The sequence below is a fragment of the Phaethon aethereus genome (genome assembly GCF_964289735.1).
Source record: "Phaethon aethereus genome assembly, chromosome: 17".
In the NCBI taxonomy this organism is placed as follows: domain Eukaryota; kingdom Metazoa; phylum Chordata; class Aves; order Phaethontiformes; family Phaethontidae; genus Phaethon; species Phaethon aethereus.
In genome coordinates, this window is record NC_138593.1 from 11,404,605 (window position 1) to 11,427,150 (window position 22,546).

At 36.6% G+C, this 22,546-nt stretch overlaps 2 protein-coding genes across 2 annotated transcripts in view; one reads left to right on the plus strand and one right to left on the minus strand.

The window, feature by feature from the left end:
• GNAZ (G protein subunit alpha z) overlaps nt 1-14,071 on the minus strand; it is a gene marked incomplete at its 5' end in the record, with an annotated part of 46,723 nt that extends 32,652 nt beyond the window's left edge. The window contains one exon of the mRNA XM_082007593.1: nt 13,349-14,071. Coding sequence (XP_081863719.1) covers nt 13,349-14,071 — 723 coding nt within the window. The remainder of the gene's footprint in view (nt 1-13,348) is intronic.
• RSPH14 (radial spoke head 14 homolog) overlaps nt 1-22,546 on the plus strand; it is a gene marked incomplete at both ends in the record, with an annotated part of 100,578 nt that overhangs the window by 43,406 nt on the left and 34,626 nt on the right. The window lies entirely within an intron of this gene.

The window sequence follows — 22,546 nt, forward strand, 5'->3', positions numbered from 1 at the left end:
AGTATGCAAGCGGCTTATATGCATGTCAACAATTGCAAGGTGATGCAGGTCTTAGTAAACACACCTTCTGAAAATTTATGCTGCAATATTCTGGGTTACTTGGCTTGCAGTACTCCTTGCTCTTACTTTCATTTAACTGTGAAAATATTGCTGCTCTTACTGTCCATTGTTATGTCAAAGCCTAACATATGCCTTCAAATTCATGACATTAAAAGAAGCCTTTTTTAATTTCATGTAGCTCAAAGCTTAAGCAGTTTCTTAAATTTAAGAGATGTGCTTATAATATTATCTCATTGTGTTTTGATGGTTTATTCACTTGAGCAAGACCTCCTCATTTTGTGGCATCATCTGAATATACAAAAATGTGATGACATTGTAATCTTTGATAAACCACCTGTCATCTCTCTTAAAGAATCAAAACTTTATATTGTATATAACAAAGATCAGGACATAGGAGGACTTGAAATTAGGAAAGAAACCAATTTAGTTAATGTTAGCCCGAGCCTCAAACAGGGGTGCCTATTTTCCAGTTTTACAAAGAACTATCTGTTTTTACCTTAACTCTTGTTTCTGTAAGTGTAGTCTTGTAGTTCCTAACAATACAGTAGTACATCGTTTCTATAGATATGATAATACTTAAGATGGGGACAGCAGAACACTCTGCCGGTGCCCAGGATCTCCCAGAACGTTCTGTTGGCTAACCAAGCAGTAGGTTGGTTCATTTAGCTACAGGAGCTAGTAGAACAGGGTAGATAATGTGGCAGGATTGTTTTCTGATGATCCAGCATGCTGAAGCTCACTGACTGCAGTCAAATAATAGTGCCTGAACTCCGATGGAGTTTGTAACATCATCATCATATACTGAATTGTTACTAGGAATGACTTTCCAAGAAAGTCTCTACATCCTGGCTCTACCCACACTCCTTTGAATCATGTAACTGTGTATTCTTCTTCCTGTATCCAGTGTGTTACATGATTTTGGGCAAGTCATTTGAAAGTGTTACAGGTATTATATTTACCCATATGCCTGTCTGCCAAATTCTTCAGTTTTCATGCTGTTTTTCCTCCCTTGTTATGTGGAGATCCTGCATAAAGAATAAGCTCCTAGCTATGAAGATTATTCTGCCTATTGAAAATGGCTGAAAGAGCAGTAGAACAGCAGCAACAAATGCAAATTACTACATATATGCAAGTGTACAGGCAGATTCTATAGGGATCTGTTTAATGTCCAAGCTTATTTAATATCTTAGTTAATGACATAAAGAATAACTATATTCACAGAAAACATTACATTAAAACATGCCATAAACACCAGCTAGGACAAAGACAACAATATAGCAGAATTAGAATTAATTACAGCTATATGCCAAGTCACTGAGATTTTTTTTTTCATGTAAGTAATTCAACTCAGGGATTTTGCAAAATTGACAGAGATGGGATGCACTTATGATCCTTACAAAGGTAACTTAAGCAAAATGAGGTTCAAACTGGGATAAGATATCTTATGTTCTTGCATCCACAGAACAGTTTCAATGCAAAAAAGAACACAAAAAAGTTTTACTTGAAAAGGTTTTAGTCTAGACTGCGTGCCACTTCAGGCTACCCCTTTGAGAATATTAGTAGGTATATTTCAGTGGTCAAATATTTTTATTTGCAAAACTTCATAGCTTAAAAAAACAAACTGCCTTTCAAGCATGTATATACTTACATTTTCTTAAATTGTAAGGTTTCTGTCAGGGGACTAGAATGACCTCCTTTTACCAATGCTGTCCAATTCAGGTAGACTATTCTAATAGTATAACCACCAAATGGTTTTGAAAGCAAATACAGAGACAGCAATGAATGCGTTAACTGTATTCACATTGTTAATTTTGAAGTGTTTAGTATAAAAGGTTATTAGTATAAATATCCTATAAGAATATTAGTATAAAAGGCAGCAGACAGAGTTAATGGTAAGTTAAGAAGAGAACATGATTAAGAGGAGTGAAGGCCCAAGAACAGTCCTGTAGCACTCCACAGAACAAGAATGCTCAGTCCATGGACAATGTTGATGTGACAAGATCATTCATTTGACCTGCAACCCCCCAGTCCCAAGTCCTTCTGGAGGTGGCAGCAGCCAGCTACCACAAACTCTCTTATCCGCTGCTCTCACCATATCTGTCCAAACATGGCACTGTGCACAAAGAGAATGCCTATGCTGCAGATGTCCAGTAAAGCCAGTCAATCCTGGGAATGCATAAAGTTTACTACAAATGCACAGTAAAGGCCTTAGCACATGTGCAGAATTGTCATCTGTAAGAAGAGAGGAAAGACATTGACTGGCTGCTGCCACCAAATAAAACAATCTGGCATGGCCAGAATGCACCATACTTGCATTAGATCCATTATACAGTAGTAGAAAATGGCAGTGTTGCTTGAGGCTTAACTATAGGCAGCACTGAGAGCCTTGAAAGAAAGGAGAATGAATCGACTGCAAGGAAGCGTCTTTGCTTTATGCAAGCGAGAAGCTTCTGTGCTACCAAAAAAATCCAAAACAGCTTTAAGATAAGACAGAATACGTTAACCTTTTGTTCAAGATGATAGCAGAGATAAGATTCTTAAATACCACACTGGAAGGCATTAGGCAATGGTGAGAAAGTCAAAAGTATTTAAGTAATGATTAAAATATTTATCGAAAAGATTTTCAAGAACATGAGTACCTATTTTATAGAAGAGAAATTATAAAAAAGATTGAAAACGTGTATTTTTATAAGAATACGTATAATTCTCTTATTAATCCTACCACAAGAATAAATTTTTAGAAAAATCCTATTTGTTAGGTAGAGTTGATCAAGTAACCAGGAACATATCTGTTGAGAAATTTTGACCTAGTGTTAGTGTTCTTATAAAGCTTCATTTGATTACATTCCCCTAAAAGCAGATATTACTTATTAGTAATATTTAGATCTGTTCCAATTATTTTTCTGTCATAATTCGTATTTCTATTGTTCTTCTGCCCATAAAATGAAATCAAGTTAGTTATTTCTAAAAGAATAAAAGAAATTCCTACCTACAATTCCAAAAGTGTACACACCAGAGTCATGGCAGATAGCTGACATTCATGCTTCCATATTAACAAGACCCAAAAGAACTGTAAAAAGCATAAAATGGATGCAGAAAAACAAACCATTCCTTATGCAAGGCATCATCTCCAAGGACAATAGTGATATATAAGATAAGCTTATCCAAGGTTCTAGTCTTTCAGCATGGGAAAAAGGGAAATTTCCTCTTGAAGCATGGTGTAGAAGAATAAATATCAGTAAAAATAATTCTGAAAGTATCAGTAGTAGGTCAGACTGAACAGCAACTTTTTAATGTCATTTAGGAATATATTAAACAGTGTAAGTTGCTGAGCACCTACTGCATCCTTACACTGAAAGGACCGTCTACTAGATCCTACTCCTCCCACCTTTAATCAGTTGTTTGTTCAGGACAAGCCTTCCCTACTGTGGCAAGGGAAAGCCACATCAGCGTTGGGATTAATTTCCTTGCATAGTTCCTCATTCCACCCCACCCCCCCCCAAAACCCAAACCAAACACACAAAACAGACAACAACAACAACAAACAAAAAAACCCCAACACCAAAACCCAAACAAAAAAACCACAACAAAACCAACAACCAGCCAACATCCACACACACAAAAGTATCGACGTTAGAAGGCCTGACTTTCCTTTGTAAGAACCACATTTATTCCTGGTATGTGTTTTTTCACATCTCTGCATATTCTAGTCTAAGTTAGTAGTTTCTCCCAGTTTTTTGACCTGTGCATGCACCAGACTAACAAGAAAAGCTATTCTTGAAAACTATTTTAAACATGATTGCAAGTAATGTGATGTTAGTAGTAATACCTTCAAGACAATTAAGCATTCACCTTGTAATGCTTTTCAAAAACAGGTACTTAGTATTTTTAGATTTTGATACATGATTTTGTGTGTTGTACTACTTAACTGTTTTGGTTTCTCTTTGTTACTAATTCTGTCAAACCTTGTAGGGCTTTTGATATTCAAGACCACTTCTATTTCTTGTTCCATGCCATGCAATTTTCTTCACTAAAGCTTGTCAAATTTTTTACCAGTTCTTCCATTATCAACTTCCAAACTAGAGAGTTTTAGTAAGTGAACATTATAGGAGAGATTTGCTCACTAGCCAGCAAAAACAATGAGTGCTAAGGATTTTCGAAGTAAAATTTCACATCAACATTTTGTTTTCTTGCTCTCTAAACAGTAAGGTAGCAACTCCACCAAATAACAGCAACCAGAAAAATTCTGTCAGCCTCCACTTCAGGATGCATTGTCTTTCTGCATTCACAGGTAGAAGAGCTATGTCTGATGTCTCTGTTCTGTAAGCTAGGGAGCCTTTTAAATTTGCATATTAGGAGTAAGGCATGTGAATAATCTCCCATTAGTTATGTTTTTTGTTATCAAAGCCAGATGTCCTCGGAGTCAGAGAGGATTTTGGATACACTGAAAAATATGCATTGGGAATACATACTGAAGAAAAGTTCTAATATCCTGGGGGGTTTTTGGATTGCCATCCCAACAATATAGAAAGCTCAGGTGTATGCCAAATTACACTTGGGGGGGGGGGTGGGGAGGTAGGTAGGGCATGGTAGGCAGATTATGGAAGAATATATTTGCCTAAAATAGAATTTGTAATAATGGAAGAGAGTTCTGAAAAATCCACTGCTACCAAAACTCACTCTGAAGCTGGATTAACAGTAAGGATCCTCCTTCTTTGTTCTAGCATCACTGCTAGTTTTTGAGGCTAATTGGACTCCACTAATCTCTCCAGGTGTGGCCTACCACAGAGAGTTCTTACAGCTTTTATCTACTTTTTTGTTCAGTATAGTTACAGAAATAACCTTAAGTAGCTGCTTTTCCAGATAAAGATGGAGTCTTTCTTCACTTCTTTTTATTGACATATTCCTTTTCCCTGTGATTATTAAGTAGACAACATACAGTATTATGAGAGATGATATGAACACTTCTCTATCCACTTGATAGATTCTAGAAGTGTTCTGAACACAACCCTCATTAGTCTATTCCTGGCATTGGGTTTCAGCGGGATCTTGGCTCCTTGCAATACAGTCAAGTGAATTTCCACTTACATTTTTGTATATATCATTAATATTTCTCATAGGATGTCTTTTAAGAGTTATGTTTAGTTTATTGTGAAATTTGCATAAGAAGCCTACATATTTTATCAAATAGAAGTAGAAACTGATTGAAGACTGCAGTTGCTTGAACTATGCCACTTTCCTTCATATACATTAAGTTTCAGAGAATTTAATTAATTTCCTCAAATTTTTGCTTTCATTCAGGAAGGATAACCTTAAGTTTTTCCCAGCAGAAATATTTCTGAGCATTCATGCTTGAAATATATGTCCACATATCTTTGTGTAGTAGGGAATCTCACAAAATACATGTAGTTTTACATGGTAAAATATTTATACCTAACACTGATTACAAACCATTTCTTGAAAATTACCTAACAGTAGTTTTAAAGAGATAATTTTTATCATAAAATACGCTCATAATGCACATTTTCTCTAAGCACAGAAAATATTTTTTGCATGTTTGTATGATGTTAATAACTGGAAAAGTTAATGCACCCAGTAAATTAATCACATTGTTCAGTAATGGTCTCATTAAAGTCCGGTGTTCGTAAAAAGTTATTTTCAACTTTGTATTGAAAGTTGTATGATGGATGGTTGTTCCTCTGGAGTTAAAACCTCTAAATGTCCAAGAAGCATATTTTCTAAAAGACTAGGCCATGCTTCTCATGTATGCCTCACAGCCCTAGAATTTTGTGGCATTCCTTACTTTCAAGAGGTTCTACAAGGACAAATGAAGAACTTGCTTTTAAGCAAGTGATTTTCGATAAAGTTATCTGGAGAGTTTCATACAAAGATGGCAATTTGCTGTAGGAGAACATTGTATTGCTCTGGTATATTCCCCTTCTCACTCCTGGATTTGCCTTGTAATAAGCAGTGCTCTAATTTCACTTCTATCTTTTCTATGACAGTGTATTCGGGAAGAGGATTGTGACTTTCCAACTCAGTTGAGAGAGGCTGAGAAGTTCAGTTCCTTTCCTTCACAAATTAATTCTTTATCAAATAGAGCTATCCAGTTTATGCGATCAACTTCTCTACTGGTGAAACCGATATGGATAGGAGGTGCTTTCTGCACATACTGACTAAGTTAACTAGACAAGTCAGTGACTGCTACTGACTTACTACAATTCTCTAAGTGTGTCTTGTGTCCGTGTATACTACTCTAGTGGCTAGCTTGAGCCTGTGATTAGAAAGCAGGTTTTACCTACACACTAGATCGATAGGCATTACTGGCATTAGGTTGGGGTGGAGGGAGTGTCCTCCTTTTGTAATTGGGGAACAGTTATAGCACTGAATAACTGAGATTTTTTACTTAAGTTCTGCTTATTTATCTGTCAGTACCCATATTTCTCCACCTAAATACTATTCCGAGTCTGAAGCTTATAGGATACTTAGGAGTATTGTGCCACTCCTGATGTCTTAGAATGTTATTTACCTCTGTACTGTCATGCTCTGAATTAATTTAAAAATTACAGTAAACCACCTTACCTAGTCTGAGACTTTTGAATACAGTTAGTCAGAGACCAAAAAATTATAGTTATATCATCTTTCAGGCATTTGTTAGTATCTGAAGTCACACAGAATATAAAGTTCAGGATATGGCAACAAGTGCAAAATATAGAAAATTGCTGTCCCGTGTGTTCTATATGTGGATATCCACATCAGAAGCATACAATTACTGTGAACAGTGTAACCGAAAATAAATCTTCAGACTTGAAATAATATATAGTAAAAAGAATTGCAAATTGGGAGTTGATTGATCATTCTCTTTTATGTACATTTATTATTTTACTGATACTACATATTTTAGAAGATATATGCTTGGATACAGTCTTCAGGCTGAAATCTTGATATATCACTGTATAAAATTAAACTTTGCTAAGGGAATATATATGTTACTTTCTTAAATGAAAAAAGGCAAGGCTAGAATTCCATTTGCAGTGCTGAAAGATTACACACATCAATGCTGAAGTCATTTAAGCTTTGCTCCCACACAAAGTTTGCTGTGAAATATCGTGAAATGCAAAGGCTTCATAACACATAAAAGCACCTGAACGGCTTAGGTCAGTCTTTTTCTTAGATTCCCAAGAGACTCATGTTGTCAGAAAGATGTTTGCTGATATGTGTTTTACCACTGATAATAACAGGTGCTAAAAGGACTATGTATAACATGTATCACAATTTCCCCTCTGTCATGACTGTTAGTATTGTGGGAAAACAGCTGCATGGCAGAAAGGAGTTTTAATACACTGTACTCTCTAAAAGCTGAAGTATCAGGAAAGGCAAATAAGCTCCTTAAGTATTTGGTTTCAGAAAAAAAAAAAGTTTAAAAATTCGTTTACTTGATAAAAAATTTCCTGGTACAAATAGGATTTCTGTTCAAAATTCATACAATTAGCATATGACAGAGGGCTTTCCAATAAATTGTTATTAGACAATTGAGATGTTCCATTATGACCCCAACAATTTGTTTTGCATGAGTCCTACAGCAGTGTGAACTGTTTGCTATAGTATTTTGTCTTTTTCACCTGCATCTTCCTTTTAACAAGATGCTATACTAAAGAATAACCTCAAGAAAGCCCAAAATTTTATTTTTCCATTAACTTGCAATGGCTGTAAGAAAGAATTAAAATAATCTAAACCTAAGTTACCTGCAAGTAGTTTTCCTTTAACAAGCTATATTTATAAAATGATTGAACTAGTGTCATTTTTAGGAAAAGCAGACATGTACAACCTTTACCTGGTATATGCTTGCACCATGTGAATCTTACAACTACTAACCTCAGAAATTCTCAATCATACATTCAAGTTTAACTCATTTCATTATTTACTCTGAAGAATCTTTCTAATGGTCTAGAACCTTGTTGCAGCTACACACTGTAGAAGAAAATTGAAAACTATCCATCAGAATGTATAGCAGGTACAAAACACAAAACTGAGTGCATACAGATGGACAGATGGGGAGAGTTGCAAACTGCAAGACTCGCTTTTCAGGATGAGAGGCATGAGAGAGTACAGATCGTTTAACATTCTCTAGCACACATTAATTTAAGGAGAAATTTACATACAGATGAGACAGATATTAACAGGAAACTCCTCCTAAGTGCAGGATGCAACATGTGAGAAGGAAAAAAAAAAAAAGATCGCTTGATAATTTAACATCAAAGGCCAGAGATGACATGTTAAAATGTAGTAAAAGACAGAATGGGTCAATCAGCTGCTAAGGACCAATAAAATTAAGACAAGTAATTTATTTGATATAATAGAGAAGAAGTCAGCATGGGGATATAAAAACCTAATGCAACCTTCTCAGAGTTCTGGTCAGGAATAATAATCTTATAATAAATCAATAGCATTCCAAAGGTATTGTACAAACCAATGTTGCAACTGTGTCAAAACAAGAGGTGGCTGTTAACCTAGTTGAGTCACACTAACTATGTGCATGGAAAGATAAAGCTATGTTTATGACATGTTAGGTACAAAGAAAAATGTAAGACGTTGTGGAATTTAAACAGACACAGATCACATTTGCAGATAACCCTTAGATAAGCAGGAAAAATATTGTTATAGAGAGTGACAGAGGAAAGCACACAAGGTGGAGAAAAAATAATTGTAGTTTTCACTATCTTGCTCTTTAGTAAGCAGCTAATTATCACATATGTTTAACAGACAAGTCAAAATATTGGCTTGGCCAGATCTACAAACTGTTACCTCAGGTGATTGTGTCTCTGCAAGTGATCTTACCCAGAATAAAGTGTAGCAGGAGAAGAGCAAAAGTGACAGAAAAATTCTGTCTTCCCCTTCTGTCATTTGTTTCCAGGCAGTATAAAGTTTAACTTATTTTATCTCTTAAAATTACACACAAAGGAAAAATTGTCCAGGCAACTGATAGTTCGGGCGTTATTTTTGCCCTCCCTTCTGCACATTGGTGTCACTGTGATACTCTCGCCCTGAACAGACTTCACAAGTTAGCTATATTCAGGACCTACCAGTATGCAGAACTAGCTCATTTTTCCCTCAATTTTTACCATATTTGTCAATAACTATTTTAATGTGTCTTCAGTAAAGACAGAGCTCTTGCATAGCATTTATCCACTTCTGTCAACAGGAAGTACAGAAGTTACTACATTCATATAGATCGTTTGCTCAACTTCCACAGTTTGTAAATCAGCCAGTCTTACATGCTCTATCAAGCATTAAGTTATGTTTGGCAGTGGACTAGTTTTATTTAATAGTTCTCTTCACTATAGATACTACACCAAGAAGCATTTTAGACTCAGCAACACTGTTATTTATAGGGCTTTTTTCAAGGGTGGCAGTCTCAGTGTTGCAGTTCAAGTGATCTAACAATGTAGGTACTTCTCATATTTTAGCTCTCAGAGCTGTTTAATGCTGTATTGTGTATTCAGCACACCTGGAACATGCCATCTCTACACAGTAAAATTATGGATGTTTGGATAAAGCATAACAGCCAAAGAAGGATGGGCCTTTATGATTGTACAGTCAGGTTCCCTCTGAAATGCCATTAGTGTCCCTCTCCTTTTGCCACATAAGTAGGAGTTTCAGGAAGATGACTGTTATCACATACTTCATCTGTGTTCTGATTTCTCCACTGATCATAAAAAGGCAGGAGAAGTCTAGAGAATTGCAAGAAACCACTAACTCCTGGTCAGGGTCTAGATATAAATAAGATAACACTTTTCCTAATGTTTCTGAAAATGAAGAGAAAGAATTAGGGGCAACGCTCCTCTCATGTCAAGAGGAGGTTACTAAACAAAAATCAGATACAGAAGTCCGTTGCAATAGGAATGCACTAATGCCAAGACAAGAATCCCCAGACAATGAAGCATAAATCCATATGTAGGACAGCGAATGGTGAATCAGTTAGTGTAGTACAGAGAAGAAAATGGAAGCGCAGTGGATAAGCTATAATATCACTACAGAAGATAAGACTAGGGAAATATATATGCGATAAGCTATACCAACAAAAAAGGGCCAATTCAAACAGTGCCAACAAGGATTACTGGAAATACCATATCATTGCAAAAATCATTTAAAAGAGAATTCCATACTCATAGAATATCCTCAGACACGTGGAGACAATGATGGAGGCACGACAGAAAGATCTAAACAAATCCAACAAAGGTACTAAAAATTAGGTAACAATCTTTTTTTCTGTTTTTTTCTTAAAATAAATTTCTCTGGTCTGATATTTCCCGTGACCTAGTATAATTGCTTCTCAACCCTGTCACTTAGCTGCCTTCTAGTAAGAAGAATCTTTGTAAAAGATTTAGTACTCATAACATGTATTTCATTTGCAGTAAAATTCAAGTATTTCTGAAAAGTGTTATCAAAATTCATCTTAGGTTAATGTTCTTCACCATAAGTTTTTTTCACTTGAAGAATCATAGAAAGTGCATGCAAAAGGGATTCAAACATGTAAGACAAGCTTGCAAAACAAAGGGAATATTTCTGGAAACTATTTTGTAGTCTTGGTTCAAACCTAAGTATAATTGCTTCTCAAACTTATTGCTTAGCTCCCTTTTAATAGGAAAAATCTTTGTAAAGAAACTGACAAAAAATACTGACAAAGTAATTAGAAGTACAAATGAGTTGAAATAATTTTACATCACTGTACGAATAATTATAAGAGATTGTATAAAGCCATACATAAAAAAAAAACTTTCCTACATGCATGGAATGTGAAGGGAATAGTTTCACTTATTTTCTTCAGTGGTAATCTAGTCTTATGCTGCTTTGGAGGGAAGGAGTTGGTTGCAGAACCTAGAACTTGAGCAGAAAAGACCCTAATGAGAGAAATGGCAATAAAAACAAAAAAGCAAACAAAAAGCCAAGGGTGAGATTTCTGGGAAGTATTGCTCTACAGGTTTTGTCAGATATTTGTTTCTCTTTGGTTTGTGCATTTTTCATATGGCTTGTAAGGAAATATTAGCATTTTCCTCCAACTCTACCTTAGAGAGGTAGAGACTGCTGCCAACTTCCAGTACAAACTCTGGAAAATATGTCAGAAGTATCACCTATGGAATTCCTTTCTCTAATCACTTCTGTCTCATGGAGTTTCTCCACCTCAATTGCTATAAATTCCTATCACCAGAGCTGTGGAATCCCCCTGGGTCACTTGACTATTTCAATCCGTACCGTGATTCTACAATAAGTGATACTGTATGAACAGCAGACTAGATAGAAGGCACTGACGTTGTTTCAGGTACTGATATAGCTCACCTTGCCTCAGGGATCTGGTGAATGGCATGTGTTATATGCATAATTTTGTGGAGGTTTTCACATTTAGCTATTAAAGCCATTGCAGTTAATTCCAGTCATTATCAAAACCGTGACCATGCAGTTGGCATCTTCAGAGAGCACAGGACCTCTCAATAAGCAGTTTTTATTGAGAAAATCAGGTATGCAACTATGTTGACATTACACAAGTCCAGTACAAAATAAACAACAGTGAAGAAGGTCACAGTTGGCCCCTTCTCCAGGACAAGGGACTGGAACTTTTCAGGGTAGAGAAAATTCACAACAAAGAGATCTGCACCGCAACAGGCATCTATATGTAGAGCTTCAGTACTCCCTTCCAGTGAGTCTGTGGAGGGAATCTCCCTTTCTCCCAACCTGTTCCCCCACTTTATCATTTTAGAGAAGTCTATATGAGTGGATGATCAGTTGTGAGAGTTTCAAGGGTTCTCTGAAATTCTTATTTTAGGGCAGAAAGGGAAAAGGAAATAGACAGCTCTATATAAAGTGGTGTCACACCCAAACAAGCAGTAGAGGATGTCACACACATGATGCAGCTCTTACATGTACATGTGCAATATACTACATTTGACTTAAGATATTCTGTAAAGAAACTTTACTATAAATGTGTGTGCTACACATAAATGGGGAGGTGAGGGAGTGGGATCGTCTGATAAGGAACAACAGTTACGGATGATTAGCAATCCTCTTCCACAGAGGACTGCCAAAACTAGATCATTAGACCTGGCTGAAAGATCCCCTCTGTAAAGTTACTGAGATCCAGTTAGATTTGAAACATCATATAAAAATTTCTTGGAACAATTTCCTTCCCAACAACACTTACGTAATGCACCTGCTGTAAAAGAACAAGGATTTTGGTGTTCTGGAGTGCTCCACGAACTGATACTGGTGAACAAGCTTTCTAAAATGTAGAACAATTTAAGATGTGTAAGGGAGTACAAGAGAAGTAGAAGCATTTTAAGGTTAACTTTCTGATTTTACAGTATAGATTTTCATTCTTCCTGAAAGGCAGCTGTTTTCAAATATAAATACAGCGTGTTTTAAATACACTAGATGATAGAATCATTATGTGTTCCTACCTCTTAAGCATCAGGTTTTACAAGGCTGTCAAAAAGTAAGCTCAAGTAAAACCCTACACAGGTTAACTCAGGCAAGCTGAATGTGATAGCAAACACATAGTTGCATATGCATAAGTGTTCATATATTTTTCCATAGTTACTGTATTAGTATGCTGTGAAAACCAGAAGCTAACAGCATTAAAGAGAATTAAAGAGGAATAGTTATTCATTGAACAAGACAAATTAGCCATGTAAACAAAAACAAAGAAAAATTTTAAAAGCTCCATACTTATTAAAAATTATATCTGATTTATTGTTTTTTAAATTAATTTTATCCCAAATTCTGAGTAAAAATCCTGGAAAAAATGTGGGAAAAATTGTTATTTATTACTATTTTAACTTCAAAATTTTCCAGGACTTGCAAACCATGGTGTCCAGTTTAACCATCCATGTACGTCAGGGTGTCACTACTGCCTGCCTTTTTAAGTGCTATTTGGAATAACACTTAACCAGGTGAACATTTAGCAAAAAGGCACAAAAAAAAAAAAAAAAAAAGAAAAAACCACTAAAAATAAAATCTGTTATCATGTTAAGAGCACCTCCATTTCCCAAAAATAATATTAAATAAATAAATTTTAAAATCTGTCCAGTGGGGAAAACTATCCAAATAAAGGAATCATAGCTTCTGGCTTTTTACTGCCGATTGGAGGTGAGGGGAAGGAGATCACACGTGGGGCTGGGAACTCAGGGATTATTGTCTTGGGAGAGTAGGGAGGTGGGGGAGAAAAAGAGGCCAAAGACTGGGGAGGGGGAAGGGAAGAGAAGGAAGGAGAGTAAGGAGCAGAAGGGGCACTTACTGTTTGGTTATCTTCATACAGCTTCAAGTCATATCCACTCAGCTCCACACAGAAAATTATTGCTGTAACCCCCTCGAAACAGTGGATCCATTTTTTGCGTTCAGATCTCTGTCCACCCACATCCACCATTTTGAAAGTCAGCTCTTTGAAGGTGAATTTATTTTCTACAATCCCTGTAGTCATGTCCCGAGAACGCAGAATATCTTCCACTGTGGGGATGTAGTCCAGTGCTGCAATCCTTTCTAGGTCATTTAAATAGTATGCAGCATTATCCTCTAGGTGGTACTCATTGGAGCGGCAAAAACATTCCTGCACGCCAGGGTCTGCCCAGAGCCGTTTCATGACTCCCAGAAGCTCAGGGGTAATCTCACCTTTGCTCTCAGCAGGCCCTGTCAGGGCAAAAAGCTGCACGGCATCATATGCTCTGTCAGGATTGTGAAATTCTATCTTAAGGGTGGCTAGAGCCCGAATGATACGTGTGAGGGAGTCAATCGCATTATAGATAATCAGAGGTTTGTACTCCTTGCAAGCCTCCAAGTTAAAGCCACCACTATGAATGATTTTCATCTGCTTTACAATAGTACTCTTCCCAGAATTGCTGGTACCCAGGAGAAGGAGCTTAATCTCTCTTCGTTGTCGCTGACTTTCAGAGCGCAGGTGGCGGTCAATCCTACGGGACCGCCGCGCTGCCTCTTTCTCCTCAGAGCTTTGCCGACATCCCATGGTATAGCAGGCAGTTACAGAAGGGGAAGGTTGGAGACTGTCTCACTCTGTTTGCGTCTCTGAGAAAGATCTGTAGTGTCTTTCAGTTCTCGTGCCAGGTACACCTTGAATGAAAAAAAAAGTCACTATCCAATACCTGACAGTCCAAGATGCCTGTACCACCTAATTCAGTCCCAGCAGGGGTGCAAACATATGTAGATATGTGACCACAGAAATAGTCTCTTCAACAGATCTCATGGCACTCCCCTTTCCAGTGCATAAACAGTGGCACATTCCTGTTAATGAAGGGACACTTCCCTTTGCCACAGTTTGGCTAGATCCATCAAATACTCTTTTCTGTTCTGCATAATTATTTTGCTGCCTTCTGTTCAGAGGTAAGGAGCCGCACTTTCACCTTCTCTGCTCTAGCTCCTGTCTTTTAATTGTATTTTCTGGTTGCTGTGGTGATGCTGCTAGATAAAGCTGAAGCTTGAAGCTCTTTTCAATGGTGCTGTACTTGTTTTGTTTCTCTTCCCCCACTTCTTCAGCTGATCCAGTTCAGCTCTGTAAATCTGTGCTTTCCACCTGCTAAACAATGAGAAAAGAAATGAATGAAATGAGAGACGCTGCTTTCTTGCTGAAAACCACTCGCTTTCTCCTCCTCTTCTAGACTTACAAACCTTTTATTATCCCAAACAGAAAATACAGATGCAAAAATATGTAAAGAATAGCAAAAATCTAAAACCCTAGCAAAAACATTGGGACAGCTGAAGCTTGCAGACCTAAGAAAATGTGGTTTCTGAACAACAATAAATCAAATCTCCCTTTCAGCCTTCTGTTTTATTATCTAAACCTACATGAAAACAAACAGTGCTGAGCTATGCCCCAATTTCTCCCTCAGCAAGAGCTTATGGCAGTGCTTTTCCTGCACAGTCCTGTTCTGACTGGTTTTCCTGAAGCAGAAAATGAAAGAGACTCACACTACTTTTCCCTCTATTTATATCAGTATCTTGTACTCAGACAGATGTCCTCCTGAGTTTTCTTTCATCTTTTCTGTTTGCTCTGAACATTTAAATAACAAAATTAAGAAGCAAAAGGAGGTGATTAATTTTGCTCCACAGTTTTGTAAAAGGGAGAGTTAGGGATCTTTGCAGAATACAGTAACAGATCTTCTTTCCCCTTGGAGAACAGTACTGTTAAACATACTACCTGCATCCTGCTTAATATAAGTGATGCACTACTACAACAAACTTTGTAAGCTTCTTTCCATAGCCAGCCTAAGCGTTATTAAGCCTCCTCTCTTCCATTTTTAATACAGGAAATTCTGAGATGCACTAAAACAGTGACTACAAGGTAAATGTTTCATACAAAAAGCACAGGAAATGCCATCCCAAGCAAGGGCTTGACAGCTTTTCAGTGACTGTTAGAGCAATTATCCTTTCCCAAACTAAGGCTTAAGCCTACTAGTTGGAACTCTGCAGAAGGCAACAGCAGGAAGCAGTTACTTCTCACAGAGGGAAAACACATTACTTATAGCTGATTGGTGATAACTTGCCTCTTTTCCAGGAAGGGCTTGCTGCTCCCACTAAGCTCTGAGCACAGTGGGCAGCAGAGTCACAGATGTCATGGATTCCTCATCGTATGCTGGCCTGAGCCCACTTTGGCACCTGTCTGTTTACTTGTGTCTAGAGGGTCTTCAGTGAGTATTTTTAGAAACTAAACTACATGCTTCTGAGATACCCTCAGAGGTAGACTTAAGAAAAATTTCAGAGCCTATTATAGAAATATAACTTCTACTACATTTTAATAAGACTAAGTCTCGCAAATTCCATTTTCAATGTTGCTCTAGAAGTCTTTGGGAGTTTTTCCTGCATGAACTTACTAGCATTTCAATGTAGATGTGACAAAGCATTAAAATACATATTGAAGAGTATGATTCCACACTACTAGGAGAGGGACAGAATGATCCAAGCCAGATGCTGAAACTCTAGCTTTTGTGAGAAAAGAAATTGGACTACAACTACTTGCAACATCATGTATTTTGCTTTCTCTCTTTCTTAAGCATCACAGCAGAAATTTTAGTGGACAAAGAACATTTCAGCACTCAAAAATAGTAATCTTTAATTAAGTATTTTAAATGGAGCACTGGATTTACCAAAATGTATTTTTCCTTTCCCCACATCACCTACATCATAGGGTAGGGTTCACTTACATAGATATACAGCAGGATGCAGAGGGTCTCATTCGTACTGCTCCGGTTGAAAAATATAAACTTATATTTACATGACTTCTATTTTAATGTGTAATGTGTATTTATAAATGCATATAGATTTGATACTACATGTTTTGTAAGATACTGTTTTATTGCTGAGAACTTAAACTATTGTTTTGTCTTGTCAAATGTCATTATCAGCCAGTAATTTCAGTGAGATCTTGCTTTACCCTCCCAGTAGCTCTCCATCATAGAAATTAATTATGTCAAATAATAGTTCTAGCTAATCCTTAAATAATGTTAATTGAGATATAGCACAGCATAAATACTTTGAGGCGGGGGCTTCACAGAAACAGATAAGGACAATTACGTCAGCTGCAGTACTGGAGAAGGGTTATATAGTTAAAGAATAAAGCTCAGCTTTTTACGTTTCTTAGCATGTCACATTTACATGAAAAAAACATTGTTCTTAGAACATTTATTTGGGAGGATAGAAGGGAGAAATAAATTCTATACCTAGGCTTTCATTCCTCAGGTGGCAAAAACAAGTGTAATGATCTCAGACTCTTCTGTTTAGCAAGAGGCATTACTATTCTTCTGTTATTTGTATATTAATTTTTTGTCGCAGTGGCCTATCCTAATCTTAGTTTCTGTATTTTGTATAGCTTTCTCTCTGAACATGTTTAAAGTCACTTACATATCTCTTCTGATTTATGATGGGCTGACAAGTGGAAAGGTAGAGTCTATGTGTTTGCTTTGAGATCCAAGTCCCCACTGGTATGCATCTCTGGTGTCTACAGTTCTGTAACAGTGTCTAGGAATTAGGCATGTTCTTGCATCACACTGGATCCCTTTTCACCAGTTTCCAATACATAAATGTGAAGGCATCTGGGAATGTCAAACATGCTTGTATGGAAGGACAAAGAGTTACGGCAATCGTTGTTAATCCCTTAGCATCAGAGAAAAAGGTATAGAGACTGGACAGAGTCAATGGATGACAATTTTACATATTTGTTCCTGAAGTTTCCTGGGATGTTAGCCTGGGACAGTTGAGCTTGCAGTCACTCACTCTTAAGTACTTTTACTGATTCTATATTTATCTTTAAATGCCTTCCTAACTCTAACCCTGCTTAAGGGAGATACATAGTTGAACCAATGTAGATCTGGATAAAATTCACAAGTACCAGCATGACTCAGTATAGGTCAGGATTGGTACTGGTGTATTGAGGAGAGCATTGTATTTTAGTTGGAGAAGTTGAATAGATAATTGTTGCAAACAATTGCAAAATTCCACAACTGGAACTCTGACCACAAAAAAGCTAACACCCAAAAAAACAGTATATGAAGTATACCAATTAAAATGTGCTTTGATATCCCACTCATTCCTGTCTCTCCTTAGATTCCCAGAACACTATTAACATACACATTTTCAGAACAGCAGCTTTTACTGAGTTTTCAAGATCTCCTATACAGTATTTCAACTTCCCCTCTTTTTTGCTCCTATTTAAACCTGCCTTCTAACTGTATGCTTTTAATCTCTGTGCTCTAACACCTGCTTGTAAATCCATCCCAAATCCACATGCATGAAATTAATTAACTAGAACAGGACATCTACAGTAACCAATTCCAGAAGCTAACCATGACAGTCTTATTCTCAGTTGTTCTAAACTAGTTGTCTAGTTAGTACATCACATCACCTCTATATGACAATTCAGAGTGCTTATCTGTCATCTTTGCCTGAATGGACCATCGTGTATGAGCAGGCTTGTAATTTAAGCATTTTGAGTACCTTAAATTTAAAGATGTCTGAATCCTTTGCCCCAAATACACTGTGTATTGCTACTACCTGGTCTAAAATTCTACAAGAGAGTCTTAATATCAGCTTTATTTATCTTACTTCCCTTTGCACATCAGAAGGACATTAGCACATGAAGAACAGATTAATCAGCAGAACACATTAACATGGTAATTAGCACAACTTCATTTACTCTAATGCATCAAAGATGTGTAAAGGAAAACCCTCCAAAATGAGGAGTTATACTTTCTTCAAATAATCGGCTTTTTCCAATGGTTATAGAAGATGAAAAATAAGATTTGAGGAAGCTGATTTTTAATGAGTAACTTTCCAGCCACACAGAGAGAAGAAAGAAATTACTGTTAGACATCAAGCCAACTTCTTATTTTAATTATATAAAAATTAGAGTTGGCTCCATTAATCATGTTTATTCTGACATGTTCAGAACACTTCAAATTGGTTTTCCTTTAAGTCCTCATCAACCGAGGCTTAGTTTTCATATCATTGATAAGACCACTGGTCGAATCCTGCATGACATTTTCTACACATCTCTGTGATGAAAAATTTTGCAGGAAGCACATATGGGCCTCCCTCTCCTCTCTTTATTCAAGTTTCATCCTGAAAAAGAGAGGCTTGCTAGAGACAAGAAGAAAGAGGATACACATTCCTTTCAAAATGCATCAGTACTTATGATAAATCTAGAGATTTTATGCCTATATAAGATAAGCAGATCTTTTGTAAACTTTATGTTATTGGCCTCAACAATCACTTATGACTAACAGTTTGGTAGAAAGACACTTTCAAGAAAAAATTACTCTTTTCAGACAGGTTGTACATTCTGTAGAGTATTTCCTATTGCATATTTCCACACCACATTCAGATGCATCATTGATTTTCCACAGCATTTTACATATCAACTATTCTGCTTGCCATTCATTTAATAAGTTCAACACAGAAAAGGATAGGGTAGAACCTACTTACTGTAGGGAAGACCAGGAGTATGTAAACACTGTGTAAATTAGTTTGACGCTACTGAATTTCCATTTTTTTGGTTTCTAGTCATTCCTATTGCATATATTGCAATGATATTTGGATCTCACTATTTCAAGTAGGAATACAATGATGTGATTATATTACTGCTTTGTCAAGTATCTTTTATCAATAGATACTATTTCCAAATAGTTCACTACAGTAAGAAAGTTTGATTTATTTAAATAAGTTTTCCCACATACACTGAAAACCATCTTCCACGTTAATAGTCGCTACTTTTTAAAGTTTTAAAGTTCAGGAAAATAATAACTTTATAAACTATTATGTTACTATGTTTTACTATCCTGGCTACATAAAGATGAACTGCCTCTCAATAGTTTTACTTTTTCTTGGAACACACTCAGAAAATAAGGCAGTCTAGAAGTTTTTCTGTTTTTTTAGATCAGATTTCATATTAAAAATGCAAGTATTTCATAGCTGTAAGTTTCTTAGTAGATAAAAGTCTTTTCAGTTACTCTTATGGAAAGCCCTATTGCTTCCTTTCACTGTGCACCTTTCTCTCTAAACTTTAAAAAAACTTATTCTTTGAAAGACTAGATTACACTTCATATGTGCTTCTGCCTCCTACTCACAACTGAAACTGCTTAAAATGTTAAGAAAATAGATTTGTTAAATCTGATTATTTATGTGAGCTGTCTTGTCATCGCTAAAATGGGCAGCTCTACCCACAAAATAAAATTTTGCCCCAAATCCTGAGCTAACAGTGATCTATTTCCATTATCAAATTAGTAATGCCAAAAAGTTCATTTTTGAAGTGGGAAGGATACTTAAGCAAAATTCTGCACTGGTTTATTACATAAATCTATAGAAGCTCATTTAACTGAGCAGGCTGTTTAATACTAGCATGTTCTTCTGTCCATACTTTCATGGCCAATAAAACCAATCATTATTGTTGGTTTCATATCTAGACTTGCTCTTTGCCCCTACCCATCACTTTGGTCTTGCTCAAACTGATCTGTGTGTTTGCAATCATAAACACTTACCCCTTTTCTCAGCATGTTCCCAAGTAAGGTGGGGGAGGAGGCAGGGAGGAGAATGACACTACAACACCACGATTCAGTTGTAAAAAATTCCCTAAGGAAAGATCTGAGTATTGTCTCTTGTTGCATTAGCTACTGGCATGTTATCATGGAATGCAGAGGTACAGAATCTGCCTTGAATCTGTTCCCCCCCAAGATTTTATTGAAAGGAGCTGGCTCCTAGGCTGAGAATAAAGCCAATGGCTGGTACTATCATAGTCAGTAAAGAGACTGTGCATACAATACTCTGCTAGAGGCAGGAATTTCAGCTGGCATTGTAGGCGCAAAGCTATATTCTCCCTCAAATACAAGTGGGACCAGTAGCCTAATAATTTAGCTTCACCACCACCAGCCTGCACACACAGACCTTTAGGAGCCTAATCTTACTCAGCTCTTGCAGTATTTCCATCCTAGCAGCCGGATGATATATATACTTTTTTCCCAGTAGTACCTAATTTAAGAAAGTAAAATGAAGTTCAAAAGGTTGCAGAAAACTTTCCACAACAGTTAGCTATAGTTGCCAGCCATCTTGCTATTCAGTATTACAGAACATATACTACCAGAGGAACAAAACAAAACTTTACCCAAGCTATACTTTCCCAGCTTATTGGTTCTGATCGCTTCTTTTTTCTCTTTATTTATCTGAAAGTTTAGAGGTAGTGGACCTGCCTGTTTGAGCACCTACTCATGTAAAAGCAAGTACAAGCCAACCTAATGTAATCAGCTTCTAATTACTATACACATCCACAGAGGATTACAGTACTTTAACAAAACCTTGGTTTTGCAGGTTTTAACTTTCAATCACTTCCTACACTATTAACAAAAGAGAGAAAGACACGAGGGAGAATGATGTATCAGGAAATACCCAAGGTAGTTTACTGAGGAAGAAGTCAAGCCTTCTACTAAGCTGTCATCACTTTTTTTTTTTTTGAGAGGAACTGAGGCTAATAAAGAATGGGGTAATTGGTTCCTATTTTTGGATCCAGGAAAGCAGCCAGAAAGAGTCCCAGACATGCATGCAGTATAAATGCAAAGTTTAAATAATTTCACAGATGTTAGTTTACTGTTCAACGTATGGTGATTAAAGTGCATTTATTACAGAATAAAGTTTTTTTAAAACTGTGGCCACAGACATTACTAACATTATCTTTAGGCAGTCCTTGAAATCTGAAAGAAAAGGAAGGAAAAAAGCTGACAGAGGAAGAAGACTGGACTAATTTTTTTCTTAATGCAATCCTCCTAGTTGATAGTACTACTTTATTTTGCAGTTGGTGGACAATATTATTTATGTCTCTAGAGGCTTAGGAGAAGAGGAAAGAAAAGATTTTACATTAAGGAAAACCAGAAACAATCTGTATCCACTAGAACGCCTGCCTCTCCAGAGCCAGAAGCATAAACGAAAGTTACCAAACCTGATCATGAACTTTCTGCCTGTAACTGTTTGTGGAAATCCGTGATACTCCCGCTATCTTTCCACATATTATTGGTGTTGTTCACCCTTTTTATTGAATTTAAGCTTCAACTTGACAGATGAGCTGTACAGATATCAATATGACCTCTTGTGATAGAATTAAGATAGTTTTTTTTTTGAAAAAAAATCAATTGCAAAATTTTAAAATATTTTAGAAAGATATTGAGGATGAATATTCAATGTACTCAGAAGTTGTATGTACAAGTTTTGGCAAAACTTTTAATTACGTATTAAGGCACTAATCCCATCAAAAACAAAGGATGGGCTAGATCTAATAATTGCTGTCATCTTTTGTGGTTTATTTGTCACAGCAGTTAAAATGTGCATTCTATTAGAGGAGTGATGAAAGAAGTATAATGATTTAATTAGCTGAATGTTTGGCTGGACACTACTGAATTCTACCTCTCTTTGTCATGGTGGTTCTTTAACTCCCTTAAGCCCATCTTTTCAAAGATGATCTCTGCTTGTGTTTTTCATTTCTTAGATGCCCAACTTGAAATACTGTTTGTGGTCAGGAAATGCACTGAGTGTTCAGGTATAATCGGCCTCAATGGTAGCTGTGTTGTATATATTCAAATATTGAAAAAGTCAGATTTTTTCACTTGATCCATCTTGACCTCTATTTAAGAAACAGGGCCTAAGCTCTACACTAACTCTGCAAGGTAGATCCAATAGAGGAGTTAATGTCTGTGCAATGGATAATGAAACGACAGTAATAGCAGTGTCAGTCAAGAAATTCGCATTGATAGCACAGTCTAGTTAAAGTACATTACATATCCAGACCAGGACCACACACACAATAACCAATACAGAATAATGGAAGCTGCTAAGAAAGGGGTTCTTAAAGGAAAGTCAAATCAAGTAATTATAAATCAAAACTCACATACATGTAGGCAGGTTTGTGTGCATGTTAAGGATAAACAAGGTTACCAAAGAAGGTATAAGGACA